A 21,523-nucleotide genomic window follows, 5' to 3' on the forward strand; every position below is an offset into this window, starting at 1 on the left:
ATTAAGTTGTACATGTTCTTTACATGTTTGGGATATTAACCCCTTATCATACATGATTTCTAAATAGTTTCTTCTATTCAGTAGGCTGCCCTTTTGTCATTGTTTGCTATGCAGAAGCATTTTAGTTTGATATACTCCCACTTGTTTGTTTTTGTTGCCTTTGCTTTTGGAGTCAGATCCAAAAAATCACCAAGACTGATGTCAAGCAACATACTGCCTATGTTTTCTTCTGGATTCTTATGGTTTCAGGTTTTACATTCTTTAATCCATTTTGAGTTAATTTTTGTGTATGGTGTAAAATAGTAGTCCAGTTATACTCTTTTGCATGTGGCTGCCAGTTTTCCCAGAACCATTTATTGAAGATACTGTCCTTTCCCTATTGTATATTCTTGGCTTTGTCATAAATTAACCATAAGTGCATGAGTTTATTTCTGGGCTCTCTATTCTGTTCCATTGATCCATGTGTCTCTTTTTATGCCTATATCATACACTTTTGATTACTGTAGCTTTGTAATACAGTTTGAAATCAGGGAGCATGATGCCTCCAGCTTTGTTGGTCTTTATTAAGATTGTTTTGGCTATTTGGGGTCTCTTGTGGTTCCATCCAAATTTTAGGATTGTTTGTTCTGTTTCTGTGAAAAATGTCTCTGGAATTTTGATAGGGATTGCATTGAATCTGTAGACTGCTTTGGGTAGTATGGACATTTTAACATTAATCTTCCAATCCATGAGCACAGAATATCTTTCCATTTATTTGTGTCTTCTTCAGTTTCTTTCATCAGTGTCTTTTAGTTTTCAGTGTGTAGGTTTCTGACCTTCTTGGTTAAACTTATTCCTAGGTATCTTATTCTTTTTTGGAAGGCAGCTATGCTCACCGCTAAACCACCAATGCTGCACTGTTTTATTCTTTCTGATGCAGTTATAAATGGAATTAATTTCTTAATTTCTTTTTCTGATAGTTTATTAGCATATAGAAATACAAGATTTTTGTATACTGATGTTGTATCTTGCAGCTATACTGAATTCATTTATTAGTTCTAGCAGTTTTCTTGTGTGGAATCTTTAGGGTTTTCTGTATATGTCATCTGCAAATAGTTACAGTTTTACTTCTTCCTTTCTGATTTGGATTCTTTTCATTTTACTTGCCTAATTGCTCTGGCTAGGACTTCCAGTACTATGGGGTTTTTTTTTTTTTTTCTTTCTTTCTTGACTTTTTATTAGAAAAAATATTTTACATATAATTTTAGTTTTTTTTAAACATCTTTATTGGAGTATAATTGCTTTACAATGGTGTGTTAGTTTCTGCTTTATAACAAAGCGAATCAGCTATCCAATACTATGTTGAATAAAACTGACAGTGGGCATCTTTGTCTTGTTCCTCATCTTAGAGGGAAGGCTTTCAGCTTTTCATCGTTAGCCGTGGACTTGTCATCTATGACTTCTATGTTGAGGTATGTTTCCTCTGTATGCACTCTGTATGAGTTTTTATCATGAACGTTGAGTTTTGTCAGCTGCTTTTTCTGCATCTATTGAGATGATCATGTTTTTTATCCATTTTGTTAATGTGGTATATAGCACATTGATTTGTGGATGTTGAACCACTCTTGTATCCTTGTACTAAATTCCACTTGATCATGGTGTATGAGTCTTTTAATGTATTGTTGAATTCAGTTTGCTAATACCTTGTTGAGGATTTTTGCCTCTATGTTTATCAGGGATATTGACCTGTAATTTTCTTTTCTTATGGTGTCCTTGTCTGGTTTTGGTATGAGAGTAATGCTGGCCTCATAAAATGAGTTTGGAAATGTTCCTTCCTCTCCTGTTTTTGGAAGAGTTTGAGAAGGATTGGTATTAGTTCCACTTTGAATGCTTGGTAGAATCCACCAGTGAAGCTACCTGGTCCTGGACTTTTGTTTATTGGGAGGCTGTTTGATTACATTCAATCTCCTTACTAGTCATCAGACTATTCAAATTTTCTATTTCTTCATGATTCAGTCCTAGAAGGCTGTATGTTTCTAGGAATTTATCCATTTCTTCTGGGTTATACAATTTGTTGGCATATAATTAGTTGTTCATAGTACTCTCTTACGATCCTTTGTATATCTGTGGTACAGTTGTAATGTCTCCCCTTTCACTTCTGATTTTACTTAATTGAGCCCCCTTTATTCTTGGTGAGTCTAGTTAAGGGTTTGTCAGAGGAGATGTTTTCACTTTGTTTTCGAAAGTCATGCTGTGGAGCACGACAAGGAGCCCCTTGAATGGTAGTGTCACCTCCCCTTCTTAGTCTGAAACTGTGTTTTCCCTGTAACTACAGATATCGGGGATGAGTTCTCAATCTACACAATAATGTCCTGGGCATCAGGAAGAGAGTAATTTCCTTTCATAACCCAGCCCACGTCCAGGCAGAGTGGGCACTCACTCAAGACATATGAGGGAGGGTAAAATCCTTCTTAGATCACAGAGAGAGCAGAGTTTAATAGATAGACGTCTTTAAAGCCACATCTTTGAAATCTTGACTCTTTGACTAAAGAGCTTTGTGAGCTTGGATAAACTAATCTGAGGAAAGAAGCTTGTTGGCAGAGCCATTTTTATCACAATAAATACTAATTACAAGCATTCTATGTATTTCTCTGCCCTTTGAGGACCTATCAGCATCAGTCAGAGGGGCAGGTTGTGAGGATATATAAGATCTCAGGTCTCACCAGCAGAAGGTGGTTATGAAAGCTTCCTCTCAAAGACTAAGATTTAGAACTGTCATCTACTCTGTGGTACTCCTGAAGCTGGCTCCCATGTCCTGCATGCAAATCTTACATAGTAATTCCTAGGCCATCAGTAAAGGTCTCTGCACAGTGCGTTCAGCTTGGGGCCTTATATAGTAATGCCTAGGCCATCAGTAAAGGTCTCGGCACAGTGCATTCAGCTTGGGGCCTTTAGGTTCTCTGCTCTTGCTGCTACAGACTTCAAGGTACACACGTGACTAGCCCTTTAAACCCATGGCAGGCAGAGAAAGAAAGTGAAACAAATACTAAATCTGTACAGTGTCTGTTTGGGTCTACAGGGCAGGGTACAGTCTCAGTGGGAATGGGGGTGGGGCTACAAATTAGAAAAATGGATTTAGTAGAGTCTGTACTTACCCTCACTTTGAGTCTATGTAAATAGATGTTCTCCTCTTCCTTGGTGGCTTGATACTGTGATAAACTCAATTGTTTTTCTGATAGTAGTCTGGAAACTTTATGGGTATCTTCTAACATCTTGTTTTTCTGCTTGGTCTTCAGAACTTATAAGAGGCAACCTACTAGGTCTGGGGTTGGCAAATTATGCTTTTTTTTGGGTAAAGTTTTGTTGGAACATAGCCATGCATATTCATTTGTGTTGTCTATGGCTACTTTTGTACTGAAGCAGCAGAGTTAAGTAGCTGTGATAGAGACATAGCCTGCAAACCTAAAATATTAACTATCCCTTTAAGAAAAAGTTTGTCAACTCCAGTAGGACTTACTTCTCATTTAGGGCAATGGATCACATGACTGAACATCAAGGCTAGGCACCTTTGACGGTGAGCTTAGTTTATCTAATTTAAAGCTGGTCAAGGTAAGTTGTTTTTTTTTTTTCTCCAAACTGTAAATGCATAATGATTTATCAGGAAGGATTTTCTACATGGTGCTCATCCAGGGATACTGGGCAGCAGGGACCACACATATACGAACGAGGTTTCCAGGTAGGGACTATGGTACCCAATGCGGAACAGCCCATCTCCAGTACTAGGTGAGTGATTAAAACATTAAACAGTATACAGCAAAGAACATTTTGTCAAAATTATCACTTGTGGACTAAAACAAAGGACACATTCCCACTAGAACAGAAATAAATTTTAATTCATTGAAAAGTGCAGCAGTGAACAGGGTCCTTCAAAGGGCACTTTCTTAGTCAAATGACTGAGATGACACAGAGCCAGGGCAGAATAACTTCTAAGAACAGATGATGCAAACACATGAATACACAAATTTAGTTGGACCTAAGCAGTGGTGAAACAAAAGACCCAAATATTCCCACCTAGTTCCACTGGTGAATCAGTTTAAATACCCTTTGCTTTCTCTTAATAAGGATCCTGGGACAATTTATCTTCTTTCATTAAAACACTAGTCCTTAGACACAAAAATATAACCTTCCATGGCTATCATGACTATTTTGTACAAAAACCCTACTGTTGTCAATTAAAATGTATTTTGCAACAGCACCATTGGTCAAAGATACTCAAAAGGCATTCCCTACTTTTTAGATGTAGGGACTGTTATTTTACTTGAGGGAGAGCTTTGTAACAGGCACTCTTATAAGGCAAAATCTCTATTCTTCCCCAAGACCTCTGTTCGTTCCTAATGGTTACAGTTTTCTATTACCAATACATATGGACCTGGTCTTCTTAAAAGGGAAAATAATCAAAATTCAAATCAGTACAATTAAGAGAGAAACAAGGCAAGCCTCTTGCAGTGGGGCCCTTGTACATATCATTCTGAAAAATTCCAGTGCATCTTGTGGTCTGTAGTCTAGAAACTGAGGTCTCTTTATGAAAGATGATTTTAGTGTAGATCCAGAATGCAACCAGTCCAAGAGAAAAAGTCAAATTAGAGGCCATTCAAAAATTAGGGGTACAAAAAAAGGGCTTCACTGCATTCCGCCCCGCCCACCCCCCAAACAAAAAAGTCTGATGAATGTAGGAGCAGTGGGACAGGAATACTATCAGCAGCTGATTTGTGTCACTCTTAACGACGTCATCTGTTTTCAGGAACCAGCATCATAAAACTGAATAATATGACATCACAGTACAAGACCTGGTAAGAGTTGGTTTCTCTTTATTCAGGAATAACCATGGTCAACTTCCATTAATGTGGAAGCTGACTGATTGATTGATTAATGTTAAGACTCAGAAGTGTAGAATAAAGCCAATACCCATACTCAACATTGTAGTTTGCCTTTAGTTACAAAATTGTTAGAATTTCTTTTCCTAAAATGGTCACAGCAGAGGTATTCATTTCACTTGCCCATTTCACCTCTAAATACCACCGCAGTTACTGGGATTGTATGAGGTAAAGGAATAAACCCAATGGCTATTAACCCAACATGGCTATCTGGAATTGTGATAGAAAAGTTACTTATGGCCATGTCTTACAAAGTGCTTAAAGCTCAACCTAGGACCTTACATAAAGCTAAAATCACTACTGCCTGAGTTGAACAGGTTATAAACCACAGTTCCTCCTCCTCCCCTGCTGCCACATCACCAATTAACCTTCTTGTGAAGAAGACACAAGAAATGGGATTGGTCTTCGAGCCAAGAGACAAAAATGCAGGTGTTCTAAACAGTGAGGAAATCTCAAGAAGATCGGGTTCCGACAGAGGAATAGTGAATTAGGCCCAAATTACACAAGACTCCAAAAACTCAAGATGAAGTTTTCTGAAAGGGAAGAAGGTAAGTAGTTGGTACTCTGCATCAACTCTAAGAAATTCTTACATCTTATAACAAATGAACAGAATGTCAGCAATATGCAGAGGGAGTCTCACAACGTCACACATGGGACTAGAACCCAGGCTCCCTGCTGGACAGGCACTTGCTACACCCTGATCTATAGCCCTTCAACCTGTCAACCAGAGAGCCCTACCTACAGAAGGCCCTCAGAAAACACAACCTTCACCAACCCTTGGAAGTCCTTCTCTGCTGAAATACTTAACCCACTTTATATTTCAGATCCGAGAAAGGAAAGTATCAAGAGAAGAGACATTCCCCAGATTCCCCTGGTGTTCACTGGCGCTTCACGTGGTTAGCAGCTACTGGAAAGTAGATGTCCATCACCTTCATTAACTACCTGGAATTAGCCTTTACCAAAAGCTTGCTACTGTTCTATTTCAATGTAGCACCAGCCCAGAATTTCCAAAAAATGAACAGAGCTTCATTGATGCGTTTTAATAAAATTTGTGATCCATTGTGATGGATATTATAAACAGTGTACTTCTACTGATCTAAAAACAATGGTATTTGTTCTTAATCAATCAGATGGGTCAGCTCTGATGGTTATTCTTCAAACCATGTGATATTAGTATTTTTGATAGTGAAGTGTTCAATTTCGAATGCTATGCAGGTCCTCTTGATTTTAGGTCAAGCTGTATACCAAAAACCTTGCCCCCCTAAAGCATCGCCATTTATCTGAATGGATTTACAAATCTAGACTTTAACCACATGGGGAATAATCAAGAACTGTGGCCCCAGGACAGAAAGGGTTTGGTGAGAACAAAGACCTCAGGAGTATCATCATCAGCTGAATAAAGGGACCAGGGACAGCCACTCCTGACACACAGGCAGAGTTCACAGTTTAACACATTGCACAAGGAAGTCAGCTGATTGGGTTGCTTTTTCAAACAGGACTTAAAGCCAGTCCAGAAACCCTTCCAGGCATGGTCTTGAAGACTAGCTACAGACACCTACTACAATCACTTCATCAGAAAGAGGCGTGCAAGGGATCCAACTGCAGAGGTGCTACAGATGTTTTGAAAACCTTCGAGTCCTGACACTGCCATGATTGTTGAACATGAGACGAGGATCAAACCTGTATCTGGGCACAGAAAAAGAAAAAAACAATGTCACATTAACTACAGTTAGCCATTGAGTACTTCATTCAGAATATTAACTGGAAAGAATGGCAGGAAGGGATACAAAAGGAACAAATAAGTCACCAGAAGGGGATCTAGTGAGAAAGTCTGTAGTACAAAGCAAGAGTACTTAGTAATTAAGAGCATTTCCATCATAAGTCAGCAAGCACAAAATAATATAGTGGAAGTGGAGAGGAGAGGAGAAACAGAAGTAAGGCTAATCCTGAAAGGGGTTAGGAGGAAGGGTTTGAGCTTACTTTTTTTTGGGGGGGGGCAATCCCTCAACTATAAAGCAGCCTGGGGAAGAGTCTAGTCCTTGCTGAAAGCCCTTCCACCATTTTCAAAGGCCTGTCTTCTTTTTCAGTTTAGACACACAGACTGTGGTGGGTAAGAATGCAGGTCTGCACCTGACAGGAGCTTGAATCTGGCTCATTATGAATTTAGGTAAGTCACCAACCCCTCTGGCCACCAACAAAACAGGAAGGCAACTCATGTAAAACATGTGGCACATAAAATCACTTATTTACCACCCATGGGGAAGTAAGAATGAATGCCAATGGTAACTTGAGTTGAGACCTGGCAGACATGAAGAACACAGACTGGGGACTTCTCTGGTGGTCCAGTGGTTAAGACGCCAAGCTTCCACTGCAGGGGACACGGGTTCCATCCCTGGTTGAGGAACAAAGATCCCGCATGCCTCAGGGCGTGGCCAAAAAAAACACCAAAAAAAAACCCCCACAGGCTGGCTGGACTTTGTGTGATCTGGAAATAACATCGTATTTTACTTTTATCTGCTACCTTATGGTAACAGACACTAATAACTCTTAGTAGTATTTTACAGCAGGGGTTGGCCAAGTTTTTCTGTAAAGGGCCAGATAATAAATGTTTTAGAGTTTGCGGGCCACACAGTCTCTGTCCCAACTACTCAACTTTGTTGCTGAAATGCAAAAGCAGCCCCAGGCAATACATAAATATCTGTGTGCACTGTATTCCAACTGGTGGTGTCTGGAGTGGGCCTGTGATATCTAGTCTGCTGACACCCACTCTAGAATTTAAAAGAAAACCAGGTGGAGTTTAAATAGCTCAGGCTAACATCAGCAAGGCCAGCATCTAGAATCTTAGTTATAAGCCTCCCGAATGTGTGCAAGACAGTTATGGTTAAAAAAACAAAGCAATTTCATGGAAGAAGGAGAAGAGGGAAAGGGCCTGAGAAAATATCTGAAGAGATACTAGCTGAAAATTTCCCTAAAATGGGAAAGGAAACAATCACCCAATTCCAGGGAGTGCAGAGAGTCCCAGGCAGGATAAACCCAAGGAGGAACACACCAAGACACATATTAATCAAATTGACAAAAATTAAAGACAATGAAAAAATATTAAAAGCAGCAAGAGAAAAGCAACACATAACATACAACGGAATCCCCATAAGGTTATCAGCTGATTTCTCAGCAGAAACTCTGCAGGCCAGGAGGGAGTGGCAGGACATATTTAAAGTGATGAAAGGGAAGAACCTACAACCAAGATTACTCTACCCAGCAAGGCTCTCATTCAGAGTTGACAGAGAAATCAAAAGCTTTACAGACAAGCAAAAGCTACGAGAATTCAGCATCACCAGACCAGCTTTGCAACCAATGTTAAAGGAACTTCTCTAGGCAGGGAAAAAAAAAGGCCACAACTAAAAAATTAAGAATGAGAAAGCTCACTGGTAAAGGCAAACATACAGTAAAGGTAGGAAATCATCCACACACAAATATGATATCAAAACCAGCAACTGTAAGAAAAGAGTACAAATCCAGGATATTGGAAATGCATTTGAAATTAAAAGACCAGCAAATTAAAATAATCTTGTATATATATATAGACTGCTATATCAAAACCTCATGGTAAATGCAAACTGAAAATCTACAGCAGATACACACACACAAAAAAGAAAAAGGAATCCAAACACAACACTAAAAAGTTGAGCATCAAATCAGAAGAGAACAAAAGAGGAAGGGGAGAAAAAAGACCTACAAAAGCAAATCCAAAACAATTAACAAAATGGCAATAAGAACATACATATTGATAATTACCTGAAATGAAAACGAACTAAATGCTCCAACCAAAAGACACACACTGGCTGAATGGCTACGAAAACAAGACCCATATATATGCTGTCTACAAAAGACCCACTTCAGATCTATGGACACATACAGACAAAGCGAGGGGATGGAAAAAGGTATTCCATACAAATGGGAATCAGAAGAAAGCTGGAGTGGCAATACTAGTATCAGACAAAACAGACTTTAAAATAACACCCCACTTTCATCAATGGACAGATCATGCAGACAGAAAATCAATAAGGAAACACAGGCCTTAAATGACACATTAGACCAGATGCACTTAATTGATATTTATAGAGCATTCCATCCAAAAGCAGCATAATATACATTCTTTTCAAGTGCACATGGAACATTCTCCAGCACTTATCACATGCTGGGCCACAAAGAGAGCTTCAATAAATTTAAGAAAATTGAAATCATATCAAGCATCTTCTCCATCCACAACACTATGAGATTAGAAATCAACTACAAGAAAAAAACTGTAAAAAGCACAAACACGTGGAGGCTAAACAAAATGCTACTAAACATCCAATGGATCAGTGAAGAAATCAAAGAGGAAATCAAAAAATACCTAGAGACAAATGAAAACGAAAGCACAACGATCCAAAGCCTATGGCATGCAACAGAAGCAGTTCTAAGAGGGAGTTCATAGCAATACAAGCTTACCTAAGGAAACGAGAAAAATCTCAAACATCCTAACCTTACACCTAAAGCAACTAGAGAAAGAAAAACAAACAAAACCCAAAGTTAGTAGAAGGAAAGAAATCACAAAGATCAGAGCAGAAATAAATGAAATAGAGACAAAGAAAACAATAGAAAAGATCAATGAAACTAAAATCTGGTTCTTTGAAATGATAAACAAAACTGATAAACCTTTAGCCAAACTCATCAAGAAAAAAAGGGAGAGGGCTCAAATCAATAAAATTAGAAATGAAAAAGGAGAAGTTGCAACTGACACCACAGAAATACAAAGGATCATAAGAGACTACTACAAGCAACTATATGCCAATAAAATGAACAACCTGCAAGAAATGGACAAATTCTTAGAAAGGTACAATCTCCCAAGACTGAACCAGGAAGAAACAGAAAATATGAACAGACCAATCACAAGTACTGAAATCGAAACTGTGATTAAAAAATTCCCAATGAACAAAAGTCCAGGACCAGATGACTTCACAGGCAAAGTCTATCAAATATTTAGAGAAGAGTTAACAGCTTTCCTTTTGAAACTATTCCATTGAAACTATTCTCCAAAACTGCAGAGGAAGGAATACTCCCAAACTCATTCTATGAGGCCACCATTACCTTGATACCAAAATCAGACAAAGATACCACAAAAAATGAAAATTACAGGCCAATATCACTGATGAACATAGATGCAAAATCCTCAACAAAATACTAGCAAACTGAATCCAAAAATACATTAAAAGGATCATACACCATGATCAAGTAGGATTTATCTCAGGGATGCAGGGATTTTTCAATATCTGCAAATCAATCAGTGATACACCACATTAACAAACTGAAGAATAAAAATCATATTTTCATCTCAATAGATACAGAAAAGCTTTTGACAAAATTCAATAACCATTTATGATAAACACTTTCCAGAAAGTGGGCCTAGAGCGAACCTATCTCAATATAATAAAGGCCAATGCTTACATTGTTAGGCCTACACCTAACATCATACTCAATAGTGAAAAGCTGAAAGCATTTCCTCTAAGATCAGGAACAAGACAAGGATGTCCACTTTCTCCATTTTTATTCAACATAGTTTTGGAAGTCCTAGCCACAGCAATCAGAGAATAAAAAGAAATAAAAGGAATCCAAATGGGAAAAGAAGAAATAAAATTGTCACTGTTTGCAGATGACATGACACTATACATAGAAAATCCTACAGATGCTACCAGTAAATGACTAGAGCTCGTCAGTGAATTAGGTAAAGCTGCAAGATACAAAATTAATACGCAGAAATCTGTTGCATTTCTATACACTAAAAATGAAAGATCAGAAAGAGAAATTAAAGAAACAATCCCATTTACTGTCACATCAAAAATGTAAAATACCTAGGAATAAACCTACCTAAGGATTCAAAAGACCTGTACTCTGAAGACTATAAGATGCTGATGAAAGAAATCAAAGATGACATAAACAGATGGAAAGATATACCATGTTTTTGGATTGGAAGAATCCATACTGTCAAATGACTGTACTACCCAAAGTAATGTACAGATTCAATGCAACTACCCAAAGCGATGTACAGATTCAATGCAATCCTTATCAAATTACCAATGGCATTTTTCACAGAACCAGAACAAAAAAATTTTAAATTTGTATGGAGACACAAAAGACCCTGAATAGCCAAAGCCATCCTGAGAAAGAAAAACAGAGCTGGAGGAATCAGGCTCCCTAACTTCAGACTATACTACAAAGCTGTCATCAAAACAGTATGGTACTGGCACAAAAATAGAAATAGAGATCAATGGAACAGGATAGAAAGCCTGGAAATAAACCCACTCACCTATGGTTGATTAATTTATGACAAAGGAGGCAAGACTATACAGTGGAGAAAAGACAGACTCTTCAGTAAGTGGTGCTGGGAAAACTGAACAGCTACATGTAAGAGAATGAAATTAGGACATTCTCTAACATCATACACAAAAATAAACTCAAAATGGATTAAAGACCTAAATGTAAGACTGGATACTATAAAACTCTTAGAGGAAAACATTGGCAGAACACTCTGACATAAATCACAGCAACATCTTTTTTGATCCACCTCCTAGAGTCATGGAAATAAAAACAAAAGTGAACCAAGGAAACCATAAACAAAACGAAAAGATAACTCACAGAATGAGAGAAAATATTTGAAAACAATGTGACTGACAAGGGATTAATCTCCAAAATTTACAAACAGCTCAAGCAGCTCAATATTAAAAAAACAACCCAATCCAAAAATGGGCAAATCTAAATAGACATTTCTCCAAAGAAGACATACAGATGGCCAATAAGCACATAAAAACATGCTCAACATCACTAATTATTAGAGAAATGCAAATCAAAACTGCAATGAGGTATCACCTCACACCAGTCAGAATGGCCATTATCAAAAAGTGTACAAACGGACTTCCCTGGTGGCGCAGTGGTTGAGAGTCCGCCTGCCAATGCAGGGGACATGGGTTCGAGCCCTGGTCTGGGAAAATCCCACATGCCACGGAGCACCTGGGCCCGTGAGCCACGATTACTGAGCCTGCGCGTCTGGAGCCTGTGCTCCGCAACAAGAGAGACCGCGATAGTGAGAGGCCCGCGCACCGCGATGAAGAGTGGCCCCTGCTTGCCACAACTAGAGAAAGCCCTTGCACAGAAACGAAGACCCAACACAGCCAAAAATAAATAAATAAATTAAAAAAAAAAAAAGTGTACAAACAATAAATGCTGGAGAGCCTGTGGAGAAAAGGGAACCCTCCTAAACTGTTGGTAGGAATGTAAATTGGTACAACCACTATGGAGAACAGTATGGAAGTTCCTTGAAAAACTAAAAATAGAGCTACCATATGATCCTGCAATCCCACTCCTGGGCATATATCTGAGAAAACCCTAATTTGAAAAGATACATGCACCTCAATGTTCACTGCAGCACTATTTACAATAGTCAAAACATGGAAGCAACCTAAGTGTGTATCAACAGATGAATGGATAAAGATGTGGTACATATATACAATGGAATATTACTCAGCCATGAAAAAGAATGAAATAATACCATCTGTAGCAACATGGATGGACCTGGAGATTATCATACTAAGTGAAGTAAGTCAGACAGAGAAAGACAAATATCATATGATATCGCTTATAAGTGGAATCTAAAAAAACAAAAAGATACAAATGAACTTATTTACAAAACAGAAATAGACTCACAGACTTAGAAAACAAACTTATGGTTATCAAAAGGGAAAGGTGGGGGGAGGGATAAATTGGGAGTTTGGGATTAACATATACACACTACTATATTTAAAATACATAACCAACAAGGACCTACTTACACAGGGAACTCTACGCAATACTCTGTAATAACCTAAATGGGAAAAGAATTCGAAAAAGATAGATATATGTATACATAGCTGAGTCACTCTGCTGTACACCTGGAACTAACAGAACACTGTAAATCAACTATACTCCAAAATAAAATAAAAATTAAAAACAAAAAACAAAAAAACCAAACCTGGGCTTCCCTGGTGGCGCAGTGGTTGAGAATCTGCCTGCCAATGCAGGGGACACGAGTTCGAGCCCTGGTCTGGGAAGATCCCACATGCCGCGGAGCAACTGGGCCCGTGAGCCACAACTACTGAGCCTGCGCGTCTGGAGCCTGTGCTCCGCAACAAGAGAGGCCGCGATAGTGAGAGGCCCGCGCATCGCGATGAAGAGTGGCCCCCGCTTGCCGCAACTAGAGAAAGCCCTTGCACAGAAACAAAGACCCAACACAGCCAAAAATAAATAATAAATAAATAAATAAATAAAAAACAAACCTTGCCTGGAAGTCAAGAGATCTTGCTAAATCAGTTCCAAACAGTTGACCTTTGAGCAAATCACAACTCCAAGCACTATTTCCTCATGTGAAATTTACCTGTTTGGGCTCTAAGGGCTGTAGGCGAATTCTATGGTCGAGTCCTTCTAACACTTAACGGGGCTGCTGCATCTGACCTTCTGTGGCCCAACATTACAGTCCAAGATGTCCAAGTCTCATGACCCTCTATGCAAGATTTAGTTAGATGCTGGCTTTAAATTCCTAGAGTCAGTCAGCGACTGCTACAGACATCTAACTTTATTTAGTTTGGTAAAACATTCTGAGCAAAGTAGCTGTTAGAAACTGCAAAAATCAGCATGTGTCAATTAGAAGTCTAGTGCTTTTGTCTTAGAGAATGAACTTCCTATTCCAAGGAACTGCCACCAAGTGAGGACCCATTTCACTAACTTGGAGGAAAGATTAAAGCTGGGTGGGCAGAATGCTTGATCAGTTACTAATTACACATTAACAAGATTACCCATATAAAAGTTAATTAGCTTAAATGATATAAAATTATGATAAATATTGTCTTTTTATATTGTTACCTTTAGTTTGCTGGCATCTATGTCTCTTTGGCTCTATATACACTATTTAAAAGCAAAAGTACTACATTTCTTTAATAAATAGTCTACAATCCCCCTTCTCTACTCATTCACATACATTCCTCACTGATTTGGATTGAAGATACCACTTCACATGAAGGTAGCTGAATAATTTACTAGTTTCCATCAGCTTAGGACATCATTCTTCCCCCTCTCCTACAATCAGAGTGTAAGAACTGAAATAATCCTTTCCCAATGAAAGTCTGATTTTGAATTTTATAATCTTCAAGCAAAAAATGACAGGCTTCTTGCCACACACAGCTCAAATGCATGGTGTGCTGACAGCCATGTTACTGATGAAAAGTTACTGTTTAAGAGGAATGAGAGTAGGAGGAACAGAGCTGACTTAGTAGGTGAGCGTTAAATATCTTTCCAACCTTCACATATTGCAGCGGGCTTATTTATTTAGACACTTGAGAGTTCATACTTTCTATTTCATTGTGTGTATTTAATATATTAAATTTACTGGCAAGTATTCAAGTTTCTGTAATTGGGGCTTCTGAGAAATGAAATGAAAGCATATGCTCTCAGAGGCACTAGGGAACAGGGTAGCCCTGGGTCAGCTTACACTAAAGCAACCCCAGATGTCACCAGTGCCATCAAGTGGTACCATGACAAGCATCACAGGGAGGAAGAAGAGCCCCGTGTGGTATGGGCAGGGCTGCACCTCCAGCTGTAGCACCAACTGGCTGTGGAGAGCAGCTCATTTTCCCAGCACAACTGGCTGCTGCGCTGGGCCACAGTGTTCCCCTTGTAAAGAGAGAGACAGCTCAGCTCAGAGAAAGGAGGACCCGTCAGGCTCCCTGTGCCTTCAAGAATGGCAGGACTGCCAGAGACCACTGAACAAAGTTTCTGAGGACGATGCAAACTTACCCGGGGTCAAAGACCCCTGGAGTGCGGCAGGTTGGTCCAGAACAGGACTGTAACATCATTAGACGATAGTTCATCTTTCCTAAAAGTTCTGGGTCTATACTTTTAGCAATGTTATTGATTTGGTGTGGGTCTGCAGTCAGGTTATAGACTTCTACAAACACCTACAGGAAATGAAAAGATGGAGGCAAGAAAAAAGCAAGGGTTACATTTGAAGAAATACTCATGTGAGTTATTTCTAAATGGGAACGGAGGAGGCAGATTAAAGACCAAGGCCCAGGAGAATATCATCCGGTCTCAAGAGTCTCAAAAAGCCCAAGGGTATAGAGGAGACAATGGAGCATCTGTTCTGGGGGTTGAATTGCTTTGGGTCTATGGCCCACATGCTGGAAAGGGGCCTCCAGCATCCCTGTGCCTTCAGGCAGTCAGGAGGGGAGAGAGGGGGAGAAGCTTATTACCTTCTGTAATTAAAGCAGAGAACCGAAGGCTGGACCCTCAAATGGCAAGGGCTCAGAAACTAGACTTAGTAATGAGGTTACTGAGTGAGAGCTGACATTTGAAGTTTATCTTTGCCTTACAATTGTGAAGATTCAAATGAGAACAGATACAAAAGTACTCTAACCTGTGTTACAAAAATGTTAAGTTTTCCTATTTTAAAAAGCAGTTTTGGATAAATAACACCAATTGAGGAAAGATACAATATTATTTCTAAAATTAGACACATCTAATATCACTATTTCCCCATAATCTGTACTTTGTTCTCCAAACTGGAGTTAGTGATAGGCTAAGAAGATGTACTGTAGATAAATTTTGCCTATAAAGGCTTCAAGTAGCTGCCCTCGGACTATCACTTTTAAAGCAGAAGGAACTGAGTTTGAGGGAAGCTCTCTTGCTTGTTGTCCGAAGTGCTCAGAAGCTACAAATAAATAGAGAGCAAGTCAATTTCTGAAAAACACGACGGGCACCGGCTCCATATGGCAAGATGTGGGCTGCCAGATGGGGTAGGTGCACACTCGCTGATAAACAGTAAGAAACCACACGGGACGGCAGTCAGTGTGATCCTTCAGATAATCCATGCTGATCCGGGCTGGCTGAAAGCCACCTTCCTCCAAGGGTGCTGCCTTTAACCTGCTAATCTGTTTGATCAGCACTGGACTGCACTGTGGTGGCGACAGAAGGGTCTAAACCATGCTGGTTGCCAAGAAACTTTCTAAGAGAGGCCCCAACTCCTTTCATCTCCATAGAAGTTGAGGCACCTTACCTTCACCCCAAACTTTCAGAGAAGCAAACAGACCAGGCATGTAGCATCCTGAAAAAGTGAACTGCATGCATTTAAAGTGTATGTGTGGGTGATGGTGGGAGTGGAGAAAACCCCACCCAGCAAGGTGAGTTAGAGAAGTCAAGTATGGCCTTGTGCAATCCTAGTTCCTTAACTGACGGAAACCCAAGGGCAAGTACAGATAAGAAACCCATCCTCCCCAGGGAGCATCCTTGGAATTGTTCTTCTGCCACGAAGTTCAGCCAACAAAGCCCTGGCAGTAGACACAAGGGGTGGGGGAGGCAGCAGGCCCTCTTACCTCCTGGTCATCAAACTCGCAATACTGTAAATTCCACATTTCTGACATGGTCCTCACACAGGCATACGTGTTGTTATATGCATCTTCACACACACAGTCTGGGAAACATTGCTGTAGGGACATTTAAAAAGTTAACTGAAGAGCATTCTTCTACAGTAACGAATGCGACTTGCTTACCACGGCGGCCAGGTTGGCTCAAGCCAGACATACAACTGGACAGAAGTGAGGAAGCCTTTCACAGAGAAGTAAATCAAAAATAGATGGGAGGCTCTGTTCCTTACTGAGGGCTGACTGGATTAAGGAACATGGGGTGTGGCTGCTTTGTCTGTAGACTTGCCATCCCTGCCTGCTACTCTCCCGACAAGAATTAGCTGTAATGAACACCTGTAAAACGTATGGGTTGGTAAGGAGAAGAAATCAATACACGGATGAGTCACTACGAAGGTGTATTAGGATCTTTCATCCTAAAGGGTTGGAGAAAAAGGCTAAAATAAGCTTTGTGGAAACATCTGTAAGTAAGTTGTTTATGAGTCCTCTTATCACCAAATAGGACTTAGGTCTTATTCCATCCTATCTTCCATACCATCTTTTGGTTGGTTCTTTACTATACTGTAACTCTCTGGTGTTCGGCTTCCATTTGGAGTTGGCTCTCCTATTTCCCATTCTCTAAAGAGAGGCTAATGTCACTGTTACCACCTCCACGACCAGCCTGGCTGCCACCAAATCAAGACACACGCCATGGCACGGTTACAGGTGGAAACGCCGTCTCTCTGTTGGATGCCACTGATAACATCCCTAATGAAAAATGGTACCGCGACTGGGAAGGGTAGAAAAAGAGGAGGGGGTACTGACAAGGTAAGAAGATAAGCAGATATGTGAACTTGTTCCGAAAACCGGAAGAATTCGAAGTGCACCTTCTGACAACAGGTGGGAAGCATCATTTTTCAGGATTATTTTTACCTCTGTCTATCTCCTGATCTCCCAGAGTCAAGTGACAAAGTGACAGGAGGAGGACTCAGATGAAGAGTTTCAGCACTTGGCACATCTAAACCAATGCCATACTGTGCTGTCAGTGAGAAAGCTACTAAGCCAACTCGGGCTACACTCACGGACACTCCAGGACTCAGGGAAGGACACGTTGGGTCGGTGACGTTACGGCCTTCTCCTTGATATTCCACCAGGACATCCGATCGCCAAGTCAGATTACTGGCTCCTTTCTAGAAGGAAGAGCAAAAGTGGTTTCTGTGAGGCATGCAGACTGTGATAAAGATGTCATTCATTAATAATGTTATTCATTCTACTGCTAAAGGGGACTTGGGAGTCAAAACAGATTGGACTGTTCGTTCAGTAACTGAAGGGAATGACTAAAACAGAGACATCTGAAGGCTACCGAGTATCATGTTTGGTATTTATAGAGTCCTCACAAGTGATGTGAATTGCTTTGAGCATTTAATAGTTATTTCCCAAGACTACTTCTGTGAAGCAGGTCAGGAGCTAAGCAAGAATCAAAGTCACAGGGCAAGGTGCTGAAGGTTCAGATCAGAGTAAACAATACTGTCTGCAAGCCCTGTAAGAACTCTTCTAAGCTCATACTGAGAAATTCAACAGGGCTGGTGTGCTAAGGACTGTATTAGGGTTGAAGTACTTCCTGATGGTCAGAATGAAGATACCATACATATATCAACTCATTTACTTTTTGCTGCACATCAGTGGAGCGGAAGGAAAGCAGCAGCAGCATTTGCAGTGGGGAAGTTTAAGACAGGTACACAAATGGCGAAAGGAGGAAGGATCTGGGAGTAAGAGGGAGTTTGGGATCAAAAGAACAACGTGAGCACAGGATGGAAGCAGAACACCTGGTGGTACGGGTTCCTGATATCCAGCTTTCAGACAAGGAAGCAGTGCCAAGGCAGGTGGAGAGGCAGGCTGGTACCAAACAGAAAAAGGTCCTGATAGCAGGCTGCCCACTTGTTCTACAAAGAGCAGCAGGTGATGGGAAGCTACGGGAAGGAGGGGTGGGGAAGGGGGTTTGAGCAGGGAAGTAACACAGCTAAGGCTGTGCTTTAGAAAAGTCGGCCCAGCAGCCGCAGAATCTGGAGATGGAGTGAAGACAGGGATGGGGAGGCCAGGTTAGAAGGGGCTCTTTTTTTTTTTTTTTATTTGATTATAAATATTTTAATAGAGGATCTGTATGATACAACCGAACAAGACCTAAATCAATGGAGAGACATATCGCATTCATGGATTGGAAGACTCAACATAATAAAAGGTCAACTTCCAACAGAATTTTTTTGTCAACATGGACAAGCTTATTCTAAAATGTATGAACAAAAGGTAAAGGCGAAGGGGCTCTTAAAATGGTCTACAGCCTTAGTAGTCAAAGTCTGGTTTGTGGTCTATCAGCAACACCTGGGGGCTTGTTAGAAATGCACAATCTTAGGCCCTACTTTAGCCTTAAGGAGCCAGAGTCTGCATTTTAATAAAATCCTCTGGTGACTCATATGCACTGTGAAATTCGAGAAGCACTGCTCCAAAACAATGGTGCTCAAAATGTGCCCCCAGCAGGATCAGTATCTGCTGGGAATGTGTTACAAACACAAGTTCTTAATTGCCAGTGGGAGTGGGGAGTCATCTGCATTCGAACCAGCCCCACAGGCACCGCTGATGAATGCTAGTTTGAGAACCACGGCTCTAAGGACCCGAGTGGACCTATTTAGCCTGGTGACCACAGTGGGGAATGCGTGATGGCCTGCACAAGGCCGTGGAATGCCACAGCTGCCTGGAAAGGGAGAGTCAGAGAAGAACGTATTTCCTAATCACTATGCTATGATGAAACCCAAACAATCCTGTGCTGATGAAGGTCTCAGAAACCGTAAGTCACAGGAGACTTCAGAAGCTGCCGCTCCCCTGAAAGAAACCATTCTGCCAACCCCGAGCCACGGAAGCTGGGGGTCAAGGGAAAAGCTTATCTGTCAGATTTGAGTGGACCTCAAAACCCCACACTTAAATGTCAAAGTATGTAGGGGTAAAAAGAGTGCCTGGGAGGTCTAGAGCAGAGGCCTCTAACTTGGCTGCAAATTAAAACCACTGGGGGAGACTTGAAAATCCCAAGGGCCAGGTCACATCTTGGGCCAATTAATCAGGCTCGCTGGGGCTGGGACCCAGGTGTTAGTATTTTAGTTTCCCAGGTGATACTAATGTGCCACCAAGTTTAAGACTGATGGTCAGGAGGGGTCACGGTCTGTGCCTCTATAGTCTCTGTTGCAACTATTCAATTCTGCTGTTGTAGCAGGAAAGTAGGCCAATCAATACATACATGGAGGCTGAGTTCTGAGACACCTTCATTTACAAAAACCGGGGGTGGGCTCGACTTGGCCCACAGGGGTTGGCCAATCCCTGGTCTACAGCAGCCCTATCCAGCAGAACTTTCTGACTGAAATGTTCTGTAACTGTTGCCCAATACAATGGCTTCTGAGCAACTGATATGTGGCTAGTGCCACTGAGCAACTGAATTTTTCATTTTATTCTAGTTAATTTAAATAGTCTCACGTGGCTAGTAGCGGCCTATTAGGGCAGAGCTAGAGGTATAACAGCCACAAACTGCTCTGCAGCCCTAATACATCAGAGGTTTCACTGGACCAACCTCCAAAACAAAACAACAAGGCAAAGAGCCATGTCCTAAGTGGCATTTCCAAAACTTGGCAGAGAAATTAACTATGAAATAACATAATGATTTTAGCCCTGTAGTGAAGGGGTTTTTTTTCCTAATTAGAAATAAACAAGGTATACAGTATAAGATTTGTATGGGAAGAGTTAAGAAATGTAAATTTCCCTCTATCTGATCTATAGATTCATTGTAATTCCAGCTGAAGCCCAAAATGATTTTTTAGGCCATCTGAAAAGCTGTTTTTAAAGTTTATAGGGAAGAGAGGTAACCGCCTCTTAGGATACCCCTAAGAACAATGAGAAAGGTGTGCCCACGCAAAGATTTAATTATACAGCTTTACAACAAGATAAAAAGATACTGGTTCAGGGAGAGACAGATCTGTGGAACAGAAAAGACAGCTGAGTATTTACAGAGAAAAAAATGAAATTGGATCCCTGACTCCTACCATGCAAGAAAACCAATTCTTGATACATCAAGGACTTGAATGTAGAGGCAGAACTACAAACCTTTCAGAAGAAAATTTGGGAGCATTGTTTTCTGACCTCAAGGTTCAGAAGCATTTTTATAAACAAGACACAAAGAACACTAACCATAAACTGAGATGATTTATACATTCAACTCCTGTGTTCTCATATCTTAATGTAGGGAAAAGACAACAAACAGCAAGAATATAATGGGCAAAAAGAGGCATTTCACAAGGGAAGAAGCACAAAAGGCATAATGAAAGATGATTCACTGATCAAAAACCCAATTTAAAAAAATGGGTAAAGGATCTGAATAGACCTGTCTCCAGTGAAGACATACAAATGTCCAATAAACATATGACAAGATATTCAACATGATTAGTCATTAGGGAAATGTAAATCAGAACCACAATGAGTACCACTCACACCCACTAAGACATAATAGAAAGACTGGTAACAGCAAGTGCTGGCAAGGACGTGGAGAAACTGGAACCCTTTTACACTGCTGGTGGGAATATATAAAACGGTGCAATCACTTTAGAAACAAGTCTGGCAGTTCCTCAAAAGGTTAAACATAAAATCACCACGTGACCTCACAATTCTACTCTTAGGGATACACTCAGGAGAATGGAAAACATTAGTTTGCCCCCAAATTTATACACAAATGTTCACAGCAGTATTATTCATAATAGTCAAAAACGGGAAACAACCCAAATGTCTGTCACCTGATGGGTGGATAAATAAATGTGACACATCCACATAATGGAATATTATTCAGTAATAAAAAGAAAAGTACTGATACATGTTACAATGGGGATGACCCTTTTCAGCCAATCACAAGAGACCACATACTGTATGATTCTATTTCTAGAAAATGTCCACAGTAGACTAATCTATAGAGACAGAAAGTAGATTAGTGCCTGCCTGGTGCTGGGAGAGGGAGTAATGGGGGAGTGACTGCTAATGTATTTGGGGGTTTCTTTTGGGGGTGATGAAAATGTTCTAAAATTAAGATTATGGTGTGGCTGTACAACTCTGAATAACTGT

At 40.3% G+C, this 21,523-nt stretch overlaps 1 protein-coding gene across 1 annotated transcript in view; it reads right to left on the minus strand.

The window, feature by feature from the left end:
- Positions 1–3,851: 3,851 nt before the first annotated feature.
- Positions 3,852–21,523, minus strand: part of GNS (glucosamine (N-acetyl)-6-sulfatase) — a 53,996-nt gene continuing 36,324 nt past the window's right edge. The window contains exons 11-14 of the mRNA XM_036865580.1: positions 17,458–17,565; positions 16,349–16,459; positions 14,775–14,935; positions 3,852–6,599 (exon numbers count right to left, since the gene is read on the minus strand). Coding sequence (XP_036721475.1) covers positions 6,524–6,599; positions 14,775–14,935; positions 16,349–16,459; positions 17,458–17,565 — 456 coding nt within the window. The 3' untranslated portion in view covers positions 3,852–6,523. The remainder of the gene's footprint in view (positions 6,600–14,774; positions 14,936–16,348; positions 16,460–17,457; positions 17,566–21,523) is intronic.

The sequence above is a fragment of the Balaenoptera musculus genome, chromosome 10 (genome assembly GCF_009873245.2).
Source record: "Balaenoptera musculus isolate JJ_BM4_2016_0621 chromosome 10, mBalMus1.pri.v3, whole genome shotgun sequence".
Classification (NCBI taxonomy): Eukaryota; Metazoa; Chordata; class Mammalia; order Artiodactyla; family Balaenopteridae; genus Balaenoptera; species Balaenoptera musculus.